This window comes from Lactuca serriola, chromosome 2 (assembly GCF_051521515.1).
Source record: "Lactuca serriola cultivar US96UC23 chromosome 2, Lser_US96UC23_V15, whole genome shotgun sequence".
NCBI classification, from domain to species: domain Eukaryota; kingdom Viridiplantae; phylum Streptophyta; class Magnoliopsida; order Asterales; family Asteraceae; genus Lactuca; species Lactuca serriola.
In genome coordinates, this window is record NC_136409.1 from 48,086,093 (window position 1) to 48,105,656 (window position 19,564).

General features: G+C 33.5%; 2 protein-coding genes across 3 annotated transcripts; both read left to right on the forward strand.

The window, feature by feature from the left end:
- Window positions 1-5,323: 5,323 nt before the first annotated feature.
- Window positions 5,324-15,692, forward strand: LOC145086220 (putative cyclic nucleotide-gated ion channel 20, chloroplastic). 2 transcript variants are annotated; one of them, XM_079023967.1, is made up of 12 exons: window positions 5,324-5,626; window positions 6,298-6,561; window positions 6,631-6,780; window positions 6,858-7,061; window positions 7,315-7,506; window positions 7,743-7,841; window positions 12,667-12,812; window positions 12,922-12,999; window positions 13,290-13,419; window positions 13,517-13,763; window positions 14,621-14,759; window positions 15,378-15,692. In XM_079023967.1, the coding sequence occupies exons 3-12, from the start codon at window positions 6,655-6,657 to the stop codon at window positions 15,499-15,501; spliced, it is 1,485 nt and encodes a 494-aa protein (XP_078880093.1). In that variant the 5' UTR covers window positions 5,324-5,626; window positions 6,298-6,561; window positions 6,631-6,654; the 3' UTR covers window positions 15,502-15,692. The 2 variants fall into 2 exon arrangements, with proteins under 2 accessions (XP_078880093.1, XP_078880094.1); XM_079023968.1 differs by lacking the exon at window positions 6,298-6,561.
- A 2,301-nt stretch (window positions 15,693-17,993) lies between these two features.
- Window positions 17,994-18,452, forward strand: LOC145089212 (uncharacterized). The gene has a single exon (XM_079027680.1). The coding sequence runs from the start codon at window positions 17,994-17,996 to the stop codon at window positions 18,450-18,452; it is 459 nt and encodes a 152-aa protein (XP_078883806.1).
- Window positions 18,453-19,564: the final 1,112 nt, after the last annotated feature.

Consider the following 19,564-nt stretch of genomic DNA (forward strand, 5'->3'; position numbering starts at 1 on the left):
TACCATTAGTAAGCCTCATCGAAGTCGATCTATAAGGGGGGTATAAGGTTAGTACCTATAAAACAATGGTTTAATGGGTGTCCACTCTTATTTACCGCTTCCATGACCGGTGGAGGGTCGTTAGCCGGATGGGTAGGATAGGACATTAATTCTCATTAATAAGTATAATGAAAATTATTAAAGTAACTAAACTTTTATAAATCTCCAATCTTAGTTACTTTAAAAAAATGTGAAAATGGTGGTATCCCATGAAATTGCACTTTACACCTTGTTAAGTCGTTAGTGAAGCGTGTATTGTTAACCGACACAGTAATATGGGACTGAAAATGTGTGGCAAACGGTAGCTTGATGTTAATCATGGATCCATGGAGTGTGTGTGGTTAACCGACACATTGATTGGATGATTTGTAACATTAAGTGTACCAAACTAATTTGCATGGTTATTCACACCTTTTTTGTGATCCTAGGCATCCCAGTCACAAACCTGAAGGGCATAATCGAGATTTAAACATGCCATTGAAAATTTCAATAAATTTAAAAGGAATCTAGAAATTTCAAGCCAATTGAAACTTAATAATCAATATCATTTTTGATGGTGGAAATTGGTAAATCGTCATTACCTACCTTCAAATATTTTGCAATTGGATTACGCCATTCCTTTTATGAATTGTAAAATATTGTGTTGGGTCCTAGCCTTAATATTTCATTTGGGTGATATATTGAGGATAATTATCCAATCTAAACTTTGTCTTTCTTTTCAGATGTCTTCCAACACTGCTTCAAACCCAATCCCTTCCGGCTCTTTCTCCCTCATGAACTTATGTGGGAGGGTCATCTTCGACGGATCGAATTTCAGTGATTGGATTCGAAACATCAGAATGGTTATTCGTTACGAGGACAAAGAATATATCCTTGATAAAGAGCTTAAGCAAATTGATGAATCTATCGCTACTCTCGAACAAATTGCTGAATACAAGGCCCATGAGAGGGATGCGACTAAAGTGTCATGTATTATGATTGCTACCATGACTGCTGAGCTTCAGAAGTCCTATGCGGACTTTTGGCCTTATGAAATATACCAAGACTTGATGGAAAGGTATCATCAAAGTGCAAGGTAGGAAAGGTATGAAATCATAGCCTCCATGATCACTACTAAAGTGAAGGATGGGGAGTCCATCACGGCCCACTTGCAAAAGATGTAAAGGTTTGTGGACCATTTGCTGAAGTTGAACGTCAACTTCGATGAAGAGTTGGCAATAAATATCATTCTACACTCTTTGCCTCCTTTTTATGATAAGTTTTGTATGACCTATCATATGAACAAGGAGGAGGTCACTCTAAGAAAACTTCAAGGCTTTTTGAGGACTGCTGAAAGTAGTCTTAAAGGAAAATATGTTGTTCCTACTCCTACTGCTACTGCCCCTGTCTTGAAGATTGGACATGGAAAGGGAAAGAAGAGGAAGACTCCTTCTAAGAGTCACAAGGGAAAGTCCCATGTTGGATCCTCTTCTGGTGGGACCAAAGTTGGTTCTGTCACCCCCTCTTCCAATCCAAAGGAAGCCGAGTGCTTCCATTGCCATGAAAAAGGGTATTGGAGACGAAGCTGCCCCAAATAATTGCAGGACATAAAGAATGGGAAGATCAAGCTCACCTTTTCATGTATTTATACTATTTTGTCTAGTAACTCATCACATGCTAATTCTTGGGTCCTTGATACAGGATGTGGTTTTCACATTTGTTCTGGCTTGCAGGGACTAAAAGGAAGTAGGGATGTCGAGCAAGGGAAGATGAACTTATTGATTTCAGCATGTACTTTCAAAACATTCCTAGAGTCATTGTTGATGTTGAAAGTGCAACTGAAGTTCCTCCACCAACTGGTAGAGTCAATGATGTTTCTGATTGCGAGACTGATTACGATGAGACCGATTCTGATTATGATACCAAAGAAGACACCGAAGGATATGAGGAAGATTCTGATTAGAATAGTTCTTATGTAATACGTGGTTGTAATATGAACTTTATTTGGATTTCTATTTTAAATAGAAATGTTTATTCCTATATAAATGTTTATTTCTATATAATGTGTATTTGTAATAAAAATTGTATTTGTATATATTATAATTTATCAGGAAATGATGACAATATGGCTTTTGTTTATGTATACCATGGTTGCTATTATGGGCCGTGGACACGGAGGTGATGGCGCTGAGGACCCACCTCTCCCAGGTGGTAGAAGTGTTGGTCATCATGAGCAGGACGGTAATTTTAATTACATTTGTAATAGTTTTTATTTACTATTTTTTTCAGTTATTATAAATTAAATACCGTTTCTAATAATTTTTAATTACATTTGTAGTTAAGCAACGTGCACGAAGGAAACGAGGCAAAGCGAAAAATATAAAACTTGAAAAAGCGATCTTACGGAACCGGGGAAAACCGATTAGTAGGGGTGGCAAATCGTGTTAACGTTTCGTGTTTCTGTCTACACGACACGACACGACAATGTTTTTTGTAACACGAACACGACACGACACGATGTCGTGTTTTTTTAACTAACACGAAAACGAACGAATTAAAAAACGAAAAACACGACACGACACAACAAATATAACATATACTAAAAATGAGTTTATTTAATGAATATTTTATCACATATACTAAAAATGAGTTTATTTAATGAATATTTTATCACATATAACACGACAAAGACGAAAAACACGATAAAGAACTACTAAATCGTGGCAATTTTGTGTCGAATTTTGAACACAAACACGACACGACACGACATTGTGTTTTTTATAGCGAACACGAACACGAAACGAACACGAATTCAAATTTTAGTTTCGTGCCAATTTCATTTTGTGTCGTGTATTTTGTCGTGTCGTGTCATTAATTGCCACCCCCTTCCGATTAGCATGGAATATGACAGGGATATCACATTTGATCCCGTAGGAGAGCCGGAAGACATGTTTTCCCGAGAAGTTGGAAAAACAATGTGGCAGATGTCGATTTTGATAAATGGACTTGGAAAAAAGTTTCCCCTGCAATATAGGATACCGTATTACAACATTTAGCGGTAATTATTTATTTAAATATATTTTATATGGTTAACTATAATTGTTTTTTACTTGGTTAATTTTTTTTTGTAGACAAAATTTGATTTGGATCAGATGTACTAGGATGTACAAGCTAATATGTTGACAGAGAGTTTTCAAACAGCTTTGTTAAAAGGTTATCGAGAATGTAAAGCTGACGCAAAAGAATATTTTATGTTAGTTGGAGGGTATGAAGATATCCCGGGAGCATTAGCCAACCCTCCAGAGGGTATGGAAATTGATAACCGGAAGAAAGCAGTTGAGTATTTCCAAACAGACGAACACATAATTGTTTCAGAACGGAACAAAAAAAATTGTGAAATGCAAACAAATATGAATCGTGGGGGGTCGAGCTCGTATAGCAGTACTTGCTATAAAAAGATAACGTACGATACATGTAAATATTTATTTAAAATATAATCTAATTTTTAAAGTTAAACATAACCTTAAGAGAGTGGAAACGTTTCACAAAGCTCATACCGATAAGAATGGTATGTTTGTTATTGCTGAGGCGGAACAACAATATGTAAGTATTTAATTATAATTTTATCATATAATTAAATGTTTATTTATACTTAATTGTTACTCACATTTGGGAGTTACATAATCGGTTAGCTGAAGAGCTGTTAGAACAAACTCAACGAGAAAGTCAGTTAACACCCGCTAAAGAAAGAGCTGCATTTGAGAAAGAATTAGGAGAGCGACGTCGCCATATTAGAGGCATTGACCGTAAACCTTCTGCTCACCTGTTGATTCCACAGCCTTCGCAACCGTCACCACAAGCATCACAACCATCACAGGTAAAACAATCTACTTTGGTTTTGTGGTGATTATTTGCTAAAAACTTTGGTAATTACGTTTTTGTCCCAAGTGCAAAAAATAACAACGTACTTTGGTTTTTTGTCTTAGTTTAAAAATAGCAATCTAATTTAGCATTGTAAAATGCATGTTGATTTGGTAATTTTGGTTTTGTGGTGATTATTTGCTAAAACTTTGATGATTATGTTTTTGTCCCAAGTGCAAAAAATAACGATGTACTTTGGTTTTTTGTCTTACTTTAAGAATAACAATCTACTTTAGCATCGTAAAATGCATGTTGATTTGGTAATTTTGGTTTTGTGGTGATTATTTGCTAAAAACTTTGGTAATTAGGTTTTTGTCCCAAGTGCAAAATATAACAACGTACTTTGTTTTTTTGTCTTAGTTTGAAAATAGCAATCTACTTTAGCATCGTAAAATGCATGTTGATTTGGTAATTTTGGTTTTGTGATGAATATTTGCTAAAAACTTTGGTAATTACGTTTTTGTCCCAAGCGCAAAAAAATAACAACGTACTTTGATTTTTTGTCTTAGTTTAAAAATAACAATGTATTTTGATAGTTTTTGTTTATGTTTGATAATTTAACTTATAAGTTTATATATGTTGTTATTAATTATGTAGTTGGAAAGTATTCGTGCAATGCTCAACGACCCGGCATGTAGGGATGAGCTTAATTTGTTTTTTCAATCCTAAAATAATTGAGGAAACGATGAGAACGAAGATGATGTTATGTAGGGATGAGTTTTATTTGCATACATTGTCACGCTTTGTTACTTGGTAGATTGTAAAACTTTGGTTGTTTTTTGTAATTACCGACGACACTAATACCGGGCGACATTATTATTTTTTATATTTAATCGGATGTTATGTAATTACCAGACGACATTATTACTTTTTATATTTAATCGGATATTATGACTTTTGATATTTAATTAATTATAATCGGATGTTTGATTTATAATTAGTGTTGACACTATTATTTTTGATATTTAATCGAATATTGTTATGTAATTATCGACAACATTATTACCGACAACTAAAATCGTTAATTAAAAAAAAATAAAAAAAATGAAAATTGTTATTACCGGCGACACACCTTATTACCGGCGACATGGTCATTAGCGGCGACATCTATTAATAGCGGCAACAGTATGGTCAATAGCGTCGAAGCAGTAGCGACGACTTATTACAGGCGACGCGTCGCCGCTATTACTATTACCGGCGACAACTAATTATTACCGACGACTTTTGTCGCCGCTAATGATCGTTTTCCTTGTAGTGTAATTTTGTATAACATAAATTAGAATTTGAGAGGGAAAAAATAGATGTACCACATGACACGTGCCTAATACAGGCTTATAAAGGTGACACATGAAGATAGAAGATAAGATTAGGTCTCTTTTCTTAGATTTTAGGTTTTCTATTTAATTCGACAGATTCCTTCATTTAGATCTCGAACGTCTACAGCAAATAATGATCCCTCGCAAAATTTCATTGAAAATAAGTTTATATACTGCGATGGTTTTATGCTGATAAGACGTTCTTGAGTTGTGGTAATTCGACTTCTTTTTGTCACGCTGGTTTCTCTTAATCGCGTCGAAACTACCACCCCTTTTCATTTTGCTATTCATAACTCGAATAAACAATCTTATAGCTACTTATGCTTCTTCATTGTTCGTTTTTTGGAGATTAATTTAGGCTTCTTAAAAAGGTATGTCTCAAATTCCTCTGGCTCATTCAGATTTTCTATTTTTCTTTTTTCTACCGAATATGATTCACTTTGATCATGAGTTAACTTCAATTTTTCTTGAAGAATGTACAAAATCGTGACTGATTGCTTCTCAACATGTGCTTGAGCACAATTGAATGTGTTACCCCAAACAATTACCATAAAATTAATATTACTTTATTGCATATTCACTGCTTTTTTCTGTTTGAGAGTGGTTTTAGTTATGATATTAACTTTTTAAGGCTATTTTTATACCAGGAAGTGTTTGTTAAAGGTTTTTGAAAGTGGTTATTCGATTATTGCTACTTCAAGTGGTTATCTATTGCTATATGCTTATTTAATTAGGGTAAATAATCATACAGTATATATAGTAGAGTAAAGTTACTTATACACCACTATTTTATACATAATTAAAACTATTATTGCATTATATAATTAGGCCTAACTTGCTTCCCCTGAGCTCATTTTCAACTCAGCATTTGTTGTAGAAGTGTAAGAGGCAAAACCTGAAACTGAAGTTGTGTGATTCATTTAAGGGTCAAACAACCAGATAATAAGTTTCCAATAATTAGTTTGCTACTAGCTAAAATTACTATAAACCCTTATTCAGTAGGTTCTATCCATCAAAACTGATTGTTAACAACTTCAAACAGGAAAAGGATGTCCAAACACTATCTACTACAAGGATTCTAATTATTCATTAAAAAATAGCATATGGAGGACCTAGGTGTGACACATTCATGGATAAATGAGAAAAGGGCAAAATGGGTGGAAAATAACTCCAAATGTGTATAACTTTTGATCCGTAGACCCACTTTATATGGACGGAAAGCTTCTATGGGTTGGACCCAATAAATTTCCCACCTTTGGGACTTTTTGATTACTTATTGTTCTTTATTTATGTTCTACATCAATAGGTAACTCTTTCTTTTCTTTTTCTCTCATCAAGCATATTTGTTTGACTTGTTTTCATGTCTTTAATACAGGTTTTTGCACTTGAGGGTTTATAGATGGACGTTGAAGGAAAAGATGATGTACGATCTTTAAATGCTACAGATTGGCCATCCCATAGACACGAGAATAATCTAAATCAAAGATTTTCACAAACAACCAGAAGTGTTTCAATATCCATTCCTGTAAGTTCCATTGAATTGAACTCCATCGCAACAAGTCATGTTGCCTTACTAAATAAAAAAAATGTCTTGATGTACAGAGACAAGAGAGGGAAGCTGTGGAAGAGAAAGAGATTAGAAATGATAACCATCAATTGGGAGTTAATGATGAAGTAAAAAATAAGCACTTATTGAGGTCAGGACAATTGGGGATGTGCAATGCTTCTTATTGTACATCATGCCCGATATCTTGCTATTATGAAAGACCACTTACCTTCAGAGTTTCACAGCGGTTTGATCACTATGTATTACTCTTCTCTTTGGAAAATACTAAACATACTTGATTTCAATTTTCCCTTTTAGAACATATTGGTTCTAAACTTACATGATTGCTCATGTTGTGGTGCTTTCTTAATTGCCTATATCATTAGTTTATATGGCATATTTAGACTCACTGGACGTAAGATTGTTGTATTTTTAAATTACTCCATGAACTCTTGTCATAATGAATTGCTTACTTTTGTTCATGCAGTTTTATTTTTTTTTGTTCTTTTGCAGAATGATGATGTTCAACGTCGAGGTGTAAAGGCATGGAAACGAGAAAAGTTATCGTTACTAAAACATTTTATGTTTGGGGTCATCAATCCACATGCCAAAATTGTTAGAGGGTGGACTCAATTAGTTATCACTTCTTGCTCATTCGCCACTTTCATAGACCCCTTATTCTGTTACTTGCTGTCAGTGAATAAGGTACAACCCTTAAGCGCGCATTTAAACACTGATAAGTATATATGAAAACCGGTGGCATCTCATCTAAATTTTGACATTTTATTTGTGTTATTTCCAAACTATGATGGTGAGTTAAATGTTCTTGTAACCGTGGTTGTGAATTGGCATAATATATACACTTTTTTTTAATTGTTTAATCTCTGACTAATCTAGTATATTATTATCTTCCTTTACATGATTACTTTTTTTGGAAGCAGGGCTTTAAGTGCATAGGGATTGATTCAGGAATGACAACACCCATTGTGGTTTTTAGAAGCATGATGGACCTTATATTCCTCATGCACATGCTTGTTCAGGTAAACCACTATATCACCTCTTTTTTCACTAGCTTTTTCGTTCTCTTTATGATATACACACACACACACTTAGGTTAGTTACTCGAGTATTACATGGGTTGATTAAAAAAAATTAAATAGAAAACAAAAATTAATGATTTTTTTTAAATGATATTTTAATAGGACTTGACTAAAATGAGGAATAAGCAGTTATTTTAAGTAATACAAATATCGATTCAACAAATCCATTTTTGGTCTCTACATTTTAGTGATTTCTTGCATTTGAGTGTTTTAGCCATAGAAACAACCACTTTATATCTTGAAAACTACTTCATCTCTCATCTAAAATAAATAGAAAAACTCGTTAATATTCACCCCAATGTTATTTAAAAATGTTTTAAATGTTCTGAAACTTTTTGGGATCCAATGTAAGTGTTACTAAAACTTTTTGGGATCCAGTGTGACGATGGGTTAAATCGTAAGTTATAATTTAATGAAAGAAGATGAAAAAAAAAATGGTTTTTATAAAGTAAAAGAAAACTACGAACTCTATTTTTTAGTTTTGTGTTGACCTTGACAAGTGAAGTTTGTTATGAAGCCAATGCCATTTTTTTTAAACATTATATTCATTCAAATAAAAGCAGCTTTCCAGAAAAGTACCAAAAAAGTATATAGAAAAGTATATGGAACCGATTGAATTTTTTTTAAATAAAATTACTTCTATATATTGATCGATATCAATGAAAACAAGGACAAACAACATGAATGAAATCCAAATCGGTATAGTTATAAGTGAAATTGTTGGTATCTATGCAAAGCCGGGTGGAACGTCCTAAAAATTACAAATAAATTTTTCATTTTAAAATAGATTAATCAATTAAAATCTTTTTACATAAAATCAATAACTGAAATTCATTTGTTTGAAACCATAGTGTTATAAGAGATGAATTTACAAAACATCGGAAACCAAAATCTTCGATGTGTGTGTAGAGTCCCACCGATCACTTCTCACGAACAACTTGAAAAATATTTTATCTATGACTGTAAACATAAAGCTTAGTGAGTTTCCTAGTATACCACATATTCCACTATATAAACAATGCATACAAGCAAAGTACTGACTCTAGCGCTGAACAACCACATCTCCTGTTCACATACATATATCATACATAACGGGTGCAACCCTCACTCATCTCCAGTCCACATACATATATCATACATAATGGGTGTAACCCTCACTCACATAACAGGCTTTGCCCAGACATACATAACAGGTCCCGCCCAAGGAGTATAATGGGCCCAATCGAAACTTTCATAATGGACCCCACCCAAACATACATAATGGGCCCCATCCAAGTAGTACAACGGGCCCAACCCAAACTCAATTTATAGGGGCCAAATCCTAGTCTTTTGTGTAATTGTTAGGGACTAAATCCTAGTATTCCGGAGAATACATAGTCATATGTAGTTAGGGATCAAATAGACAGTTGAACCCAAGGTTATCGATAGCGATAGCGAGGAAATAGCGACAACCCACCTATACGCTACGTAGCGATAGCGATGAAATAGCGACAACTATTTCATGTTTTGTGATTTCTTATAAAATTAAAAACTATATTTACCTACACCTATGCAGCAATCAAAAATAACATAGAACTAAAAAGTACCAATTCTATTAAGCTAACATTAAGTTCCAAAAGATGTTTACCACAAAATATTGGTTAGTTTTAGACTCTAAATTCTAAAATTAAGTTCTAATACCACAAAATAATGGTTATTTTTAGACTCTAAAGTCTAAAACTATGTTTCAATAGCACAAATCGATTTTGGTGGGGGTTACAGGTATTTTATCTTGAATTGACTCTCTCTTCCCTTTTTCTTTTATCAGACCCTTTTTATTCGTCTCAACACTTTCTTACATTTTTCTAATTAAAGATGGGATTTAAGCTATTTCACATGTGCATTCCTTGTTATTTGATGTATAGCTAGCATGTCAATAATCCATGTTATGCTCTTAACGGTTTTCTTTTTCGGGTTTTTGGCACTCTATATATTCTCTTTTTGTGACAAAGTATTTTTTTCATCCTCTTTAACATGGTATGAGGGCTTACGAATTCAAAATATTAAAAAAACAATCCTTGATTCCATTGGTAAAGCAACAACTTACTATTGGTAATATGTGATTTGGAATTCTCTATAGGTTGTTTCCCCTTTCCTCTCCTTAGAATTAGGCAAGTTACCTATTATTATAAGATATGCATCTGATAAGATTTCATAGTTATTTAAGTAAGTATTAGATGAGTAGTCTATTAGTTTTCTTCTCTATAAATAACCTTATAGTTTAGTATCAATTCATTATATAATAATTATTCATACATTTTGAACTCCCTTCTCCCTTCATTGATTATAATAAAATCTTTCATGAGCCTTGGGTTTTTTACCTGCAACGGTTTGCACACAAATCATTGTTTCGTTTCTCTTTACTTCTACTTGTTTCTTAATTGTTGATTAAAAGAAGTGGTATCAGAATCACATTCATTATCCTAGCAAAGGTCTATTTGACATTAATGGTATCCATGGAGTATGATCTTTCGTCAAGAAGCAAGCGTTATTAGCACAACCTGACTATGAAGATGTGTTAGATATATGAAGAGAAAAAGAAAGGCCATATAACTCTAACTTAATTAAACCAACTCCATTATGCATAACGAAAGATCTCACTGGTAAAATTCATCTCAAAGAGAAGTTTTTTAAACAAAAATGCACAATGGAGGATGCTTGTCGAACCATATTTCGAATTTAAAAAAAAAAAAAATCATTGACGACCTAGCTCCGATGGAAGTCAAGTATGGAGAGGAAGATATGGTTTTAATGATGTTACATTTTCTGCCAAGCTCCTGTTCCTTATTCTATATGACATTTTTGAGGCCCCAGATTCAAAGAGCAGGCAAAGTAAAATGGTGGCTACTAATGGCTTCAGTAGTTTACAAGCCGATTGCTTGTGTGTTCATGGTGATCAATGAGAACAAATCAAATAATGGATCTCGAGATAAAAAGGCCAATCAAAATGCAAATGTTGCAAAAAGAAAGAGCAACACATAATGTGTACATGTTGTAGAACAAGGAAAAAGGAATAGCTCAAACAAATTGAAAGATAACAAAGCAGATGATTTTATGAAGTGTGTATGTGATAGTAGTTCAAAATATGAGAGGTTCGTGTTGTAGGATATTCTTACATGAATGACATGTGGGTTCTTGATTCCACTTGCACCTATCATATGCATAGTTTTCGACTCAGTTCGTGACTTGAAAGAGTAAAATGTCTACTCCGTGACTCGATTCATAAGAGCAATGATTATATATATACATGGAGTATAACACACATGAAAGACATAATATTGGTTCAATATTAATGCATGTTCACCAAAATATTACAGCTTCTCTATTTATGAGTCTGACTCACAGTTTGCCACCATATACATGTGGCATGTGCAAAAATCATACAAAATAATATATCGTATCCACAAAATAATACAACTTGTGAGCTATTAATAAAGCAAATGGAAAAACCCTTACTATCTTCATCTCCATCTTCATCATACTCAACTTCAACTCATCTTTTGTATCACTGACAATAATTGTTGTTCTTTTGTCATTTATAACCGACACCTTTTTTACGTTCCTCAGTCCTAAAACAATTAAAAGTATCTTTATGTTTAACTATTTTATAAATTAAGGTAATATAATATATATGCTTTGTATATCAAAGTATTTACCTCTATTTTGTTTTTTTGTTACTAGTCCCCTCATCCTCTTTAAAGCATTAGTGAACATCCATCAACGAGATATCTATCGGGAGACATGCATCCTCGTAAGTTTCTCCTGGTTCTTGTCTCTTTTGATGCCTTTTATTAGGGTTAATGTTGTATTTCACAAATACTAAAACATTGAACCTCTGTTTCTTCAAAAAGAGGAGTACATAATGAAATGTGCCCCAATTCCTCTCACATCCTATGACACTAAATGTGAGATTGAACATACGAATGGCTAGATGCTGAAGTTTTGGACACTCATCTCCATAGTGTCTCCATGACCTTGTTGGTTGGATCTTCTTTCTTATTGAAATGGTTTGAGATAATTAAACCAAACATTCCTATTCTATCATTGAACTTATCAAGTTGTTCTTGAATTTTTATGTTTGTTGGTCTGTCATACATCTTCGCAATTACGTAGTACAATCCAAGTTTGACTTCATAATCGGCCCAAAAGTTCTCATCGAAGTGAAGGCTATTTTTGAAAATTATGGTAAGATATTAGTTTACTATATATAAAGTAAATTAATAAGTAATTTCAATCTCATGAACAAAAGTCAGACCTTGGATGAAGATGGTATCCCACATGAAGGGACCTATGGGGTTGCATTTGCCACCTACGATCAATCTTTTTCACAAAGGGGTCGATATCTTGTCTCAACCCCATTAAAATTTTTGAATTTTCCTCATGGTCTTCCCCGTCCGTAGGCTATGAGGGCATATCAGACTATATATTACACAAGTTTAATTATCTTAGTCTAGAGGGTAATTAGATGTAATATCCATCCCAATATTACATACATATATACCTCTTGTAATCCATTATTTACAATCAAATGCGAATACATGACCTTACATAGAATATTAGTTACCATGGTTTTACTAAATTCTGAAAGAATAAGCTTTACTTATTCTGAAAGAATAAGCTTACTTATTTTTCATCCACCTCCCATGAATTTGTATTTTTTACTCACATCAAACTTAATAAGAGAGTTCCTTCTAATCCTTTTCATTTGCTGATGATTGTGACACAGCAAATCAGTACATTGGCTGGATATCAAACTCCAAGTTATTTTTTCTGGGAAATCCTTTTTACCATGTTTATCATTGGTGTTGGACTTCTACTATTTTCCTTTCTGATCGGAAGCATGCAGAACTTTCTTCAAGGTCTCGGTCGTAGGTACACCAATTAGTAGGAAACTTATGCTGCTTATAACCCTCACTGATTTATGATATTAGTAGTTCTTCAATATGAATGATCCATGGACATTTAATATTAATTATCGTAGAGAAATGGAAACATTAGTTAGACGACGTGATGTTGAAGAGTGGATGAGACACGAGAACTTACCAGAAAACCTACGAAGGTACAAATCTCATGCCTCATTATTTTCATCAATCACAGTAATTAATCATTAATGCGCAATTTCCTTTCTTAGTAAAAGTTCAAATTTAGCATGAAGCTTTAGGCTGTAGTTATTACTCCGGACTGGACTCCAGAAGCTTTCTAGGCCTATTCTAACCTTGTTCCACGTTTTGGGTGTTTTAGTTATGTCCTTTCCTGTCATAAGATTCTTTCTTTTCCATTGTGATTTGCATCAGGTAGTTTTGATGTCTACTTGGTCAAAACTTGACTATTTAAGGTCTTGATATGCAGAAAAGTTCGAGAGTCGGAGTATTTTAATGGGGCTGCTACCCAAGGGATTGATGGAGAAACACTAGTGCAGAATTTACCTGAAGACTTGCAAAGAGATGTTCGCCATCACCTCTTTAAGTTCTTCAAGAAAGTAAGATCGATTAAACCATTTCTATGTTCCTGTTAGGTGAAGGTTACATGATCACTGATCATTAAAGCTGCATCTCAACCTTTTAAATAATCTGTAGGTCCGGATTTTTGCGTATATGGATGAACCACTTTTAGATGCAATATATGAAAGGTTAAGGAAAAAGACATATATTAAAGGAGGCAAAGTTTTATATATAGGTGGGGTTGTGACGAAAATGGTTTTTATTGCAAGAGGGAAGTTGGAGAGTATAGTAGAAAATGGGAATAAAGTTCCGTTGTCAGAAGGCGATGTATGCGGTGAAGAACTTCTCATATCGTACTTCGAACATTTCTGTGTTAATGGAGGTATAAAGTAGTTTGGATGGGGAGATCACGATATAGTGGATTGTACTTTTACTTAATTTCTAATTGGTCATTGGAATATAATAAACTTAGAGCATCCACAATGGTGAGTTTAATGGGAGAGTTGAATGAGGTGGCAAGTTCATGTGTCATTCAATGTATGAAACTCTACCATTGTGAGATGCCACATTGACATTCAATGGATTTGGAATTTAATGGTCATTGAACTATTCAATGGGAAAAAGGAAAGTTTTAATTCTTAAATACTTACTATAAATTACATTTTGTAACATTCTATTGAACTTTGTAGAGTTCAATGCATTGTAGAGAAAAAAATAATAGAGTTGTATGGTTTGTAGAATGATGATGTGACAATCCATTGAACTCTATGGAGTTCAATGCATTGTGGATGTCCTTAGTTAGTAACACCATTGTACCACCCAAAATTGACTTTTTAGGTAACTTTGACCAAAAACTGTAAAATGCAGACATGGGCGAATGGATTTAATAACAGTTGTCAGAAATTGGACGGTTTTGGAAACAATTTTTAAAGTCTGGCCACAAAATTAGAAATGAAGTGAATATGTGTCGTTAACTATTGTGATTTTCCATGTTGGGTTTAATAACCATTTTTCCATTCACTACACATGCATATAAAGTGTTACACCCTTTGCTTTTTTTTAAAGATTTTGATGTGTTTTTTTCCACTATAAATTGTTACCTTTAGATACAAGAAACCATAGAAAACAAGGAAATGTTGGAAATCAGGCCCGCAATCACTCTTTGAACACCCATCAAAACAGCAATTGTTTATATTACACTTTCAAGAAAACTAATTACCCTCTGGATTAAACCAACAGGAAAAAGATTGATTAGCAACAGAACGGTGAAATGCTTATCGAATGTGGAGGCATATGTTATTTGGGCTGCAGAACTTGAAGAAGTAACCAACCTTTTTTCTGAATACTTCAGGAATCCTCGTGTTCAGCATGCCATAAGGTAATACATCTTCTACACAATATTTGATGCACTGTTTGTTAGTTGATATAAGTGAAAGATTAGAGGGAGGGAGGGATTTCTAAAATATTTATACGTGAATAGGGATATTAAAAGTAATATTACACGTAATATAAGAATTTTATTAAGGCCAATCCATAATGTTCTTTTTACTGTTGAGTATCAGATGCGTTATTTTAATGTTGAAATTTGTAAAAGGAAATTGAATGAAGTCGCGTACTTAAACTACTGTTTGATTAATATTGTCACTGTTCCAATAAACCTGAAATAATTAATTGCTACATGTCAAATTAATGTGATACCTTTTAATATAAGCATGTGATCATCACTAAGTTGTTTCAGTTTATGCTTAAAAAATGAAAATGTATCTGAATGTTTTGGATCAAAGCCGATTGTTCTAGGACACGCATGCGGGGACAGGTTCTAGTAGTTTCACTTCCAAATGGGAAACACCAGCATTGTTCACATTTACTTTATAATAATTGTCCAATTGTTTAGTATACATAAGCTATATGTCAGATTATGGTTTCTGTTCCTGATAGCAATTAAAATAAATTCAGTTTTTATAATTACATGGTTTACATGTTTTGCTACCTTCAGGAACAAATCCCTATACTGGCGAAGCATGGCGGCAACCACTATCCAGGTGGCATGGAGACACTATAAGAAGCGCCAAAACCATGCAAAAACCTCACGTGGTCGTACTATTCTGCAACCACTTTAATGCTCTAAATGGTTTTCTTGGTTTAAGAGCTTGTATTAATATGAGTGAGACATACATTCCACAGGAATGGCTGGAATTTGGTGATATTGGTGCCAAATGCCTCTAAGGTGTGTGTTGACATTCCTTCATTGTGTTTGTGGATTATGAAGTCATTATTATGAGATGTATATAATTAATATCAGTTCTGCGTAGCTAGACACTTATGCCGTTGGCGTCTCAAAGCTTTTCAAGTCATGTTTGCATGTTTTCCTTTGGCATAAGGTTTGTACAAATTAAGTATTAAGCTGATGTTTGTTTTTAAAGAGATAAAAGGTCTTCTATCTACAGACCAAATCTGCCTAAATGTTAAATGGCATTATCCTGAAAAGTTAAACTAATTAAACATTTAAAAAAATAAGATTGACTTTAAATTATAAAACAAAAAGGATAAATATCTAATACATTAAAACATTTAACTGATATCTATCATATGTTAGTCCCGTTTTATAAATCGTCTTTATTTTGAAAATGATTTTAAAAATCCAATCCCTATTCTAATAAAAAATATGTTTATTCTTCTTTCATTATGTATCATCCTATTATGTTTTCTAATTAATGTCATGTCATTGTCAACCTATTGATTCTCCATATTAAAGTTCAAATTTTAAATTTCCTACTCTAATTACATTAAACTAATAACATTAGAGTAAAAAATAAAATAAAATAATACATATTATAAGGTCACGTATTTAATTTATCTAAATCAACGATTATAATTTTATAACTAAAAAATATATCTTTATTAATAATTTATTTAAAATAACTTATGAATAATTTTGAGTTTTTAGTATGAAAGTTTAATTAATTTTATAATTGTAATTCTCACAGGTTATAAACTACTATTTAATATGGATATGCAATAAGAAAAAATACATAACAAACCCATTATAACGTAAAAAAAATTGTTGTGAATCCCAATAAGATATTAATTATGAGCAATGATTAATGAGTTAAAAAATACCATAGTTTACTATTCAATGTAAAGCAAGAAAAAAATGTTTATTTTTAAAATATGTGAGAAGTTGTTATTGAATGTCTTAAAAAAGAGGGCGTACAAATCATTTTAGGTTTGCGGTCTTCTAAAAATAAACATGATATGAGTTAAAATGTTTGTGCGGTGAAAACAAAAGTGGTGATCCCTCACTAATTTACAACGGAATTAGGTTTCAGCGAGGGTAATAATTCCTCCTGGTCTACGAAGGATTTACGAGGGATTAGCGAGGCAACGATATTTCCAAACTTTAATTATTTCTCAACAAATTTGCGACAGCTTCGAAAGGAATAACTAACATAACCATCGATGGAATAGGCCTTTCTTTCAGACCGGTCTTCTGAGTTCCTTCCTACGTAATCAAATCTGATCATCCCCTTTTGTCCATAGGGACCTCGTGGCATACAACCAGAATGACTCCCGCTAGATAGCCGCCTTTTCTCTATTTTTACAGCCTCGGGTCGCTTAGACCGCACAGAGTGGGCTTTGCTTAAGCTCGACGAATCCGAGGTGGACTCGGCAAACACCGCGCTGCCACCTCGGTAAGCTCTACTCGACGTCTGTATTCAGTGAGTTTATACCGAGTATAAATCCCACACTTCAACCAATGAGCAACGACTCCTGTTTTAAATTCAATCATAACCCCTTCATATACCACATCAAAACAATCTTCTACACTCTCTCTAAAAATGCCATCTTCATCTTCTTCATTGTTGGATTTTTTTGATGTGTTGCTTGAATCGACCATAGAGGTCATTCAAGAGGCTAAACAGAAGATAGAAGAGCTACATTAACAAAATGCCGAAAATTTTTGCTTAAAAAAAGAAGGTTCATACAAAGAATTCGTGAAGCAGCTCGCTAACGCCTCATGCAAGATAATTTTGAAGAACATGTAACTTTTCAAGGATATTATTTTCGTAGGCGGTTCTGTATGCACGAACATCTATTTTAGTGTATCGTTAACGACATTACGCCAACATGTCTATATTTCAAATAAAGTGCAGATGCTAGAGGTTTATCTAGTTTTACTGATTTACAAAAATGCACCAGCACACTTCACCAACTAGCATATGTAACTTCCCTCGATGCACTAGATGAGAATCTTAGGATGTTTGGACGTACTGCATGACAAAGACTTCAAAAAATTTGGGTATATCATTTGATTGTATGGTTCACGATATTTGTGCAAACGTACCTGCAGTAACATCCAATAATTATATGCTCATCATTCAAATGTGAACGACTTCCATGGAATGTTAGGAAGCCTAGATTGCCTCCACTAGGAATGGGGCAGTTTCCTAAATGCACATCAAGGTTAATACACCTAAGGTGATCATGGTTATCCAATTATCATACTGGAAGTGGTGGCCTCATAGGATTTGTGCTATGGCACACATTTTTTGGTTCTGCTGGTCCCTTCAATGACGTTAATGTTCTTAACATGTATTCATTATTCAACGACATGTATAATGAGACTACACCAAATTCTTTGTTTGATGTACATGGAATATCATATAGGTACGGGTACTATCTTGTGAACGAGATTTATCCGGAGTGTTCTTGTTTTGTAAAGTCATTGTCTTGTCCTAATGATCGAAAAATGTTGAAGTTTCAGAGAGCTCAAGAGAAGGAAAGGAAGGTTGTTGAACGAGCGTTTGACGCTCTTAAAAAATGTTGGCATATACTTAAATACCCTGAGATTTTTGTTGACGAGGAGAAAATGGATGAGGTTATGTATATTTGTATCATATTGCGTAATATGATTCTCAAAGATGAAGGAAGTGCAATATGTGAGTTTAATGAAAACAAGATCGTTCCACCAACACAAACATTTGAGGTTGGAAGCGACAAATACTTGATGAGAAGATCAATAAATAATGATATTGAGGCCCATCATGTTCTTCGTAGAGATCTAACATAACATATTTAGACCGTTGACCACATCGATCATAACGCAGAACGGTCGATGATTTAGACGACTGATTTTTCGATTAAGATGCCTTTACATCTATCTATATTTCGTTTTTTAATATCTAGGTTTTTGTATTTTTAAATTTTATGCTTTTTATTTGTTGTTTTTCCGTTCAAATTTATTAGTTTTAAAATATTTTTTAATTAATTTATTTTATTATAAATTAATTTTACAAATAGCATGGCAAGGATGACAACTCACTTCCTGTAAATTTTACATGACAGTTTTGTAGCAACATGACAAATCCTATGTGGCGCCTAGTGGACTATAGCAAGCATGGCATCATTCCCTACAAACTTATTAATATTCATTCCCTCCAATTATTTCATTTCCCAAATTCTTTCACTTGCAAAGATTATTTCAGCGTTCCCTCCACATTGTGAAAAGTTCCTCCTCTCACTTGCTTTCCCTCTTCAAAATCGAAACCCTTTTCCCCTAAATCCTAATTGGCCAATTTTTCTAGTTCCCTCTATTTTCCAGAACTCCTCCTCCCACTCAAACCTACTTTGTATCCTAATCGTGTGGTCCCTCCTCCGTATTACCCTCTTTATTCATAATCAAATTTGTTACAATCAACATAAGACCCTCTTCTCATGGTGTGTTATCTGCCTGCGGCCACAATCACATACTGATTTCCTTACTCAACATTGGGACCCCTCATTATCCTCTTTGATACTACCGCTCTAACTCATGTAATATTTCACACACACTTTCCTTTTGTTATAACCAAAGAAGTGGTTTTTCAGAGTAAAATATCTACTTCTTTCAACAAATTTGCGTTCAAGTTTTTTGTGGTTGCTTATTATGAACCCTAATTGATCATTTACCATGGTTTTGTTGTGTTGTTTAATTAAATATTATCAAGAACTCGATGACCTTATTCTATTATAGATCATGGAGAGGAAGTTGTATTTCTAGTCGATAAGTAATAGACAGTTATGATAGAGACTAGAATTAGAAGGATACAAAGTGAAATTATGTAGTTTATATATATCCTATGTAATCTATCGGTCATAATAGACAATACAATATTTTACCAAGATTATTATGGTATCAGAGCT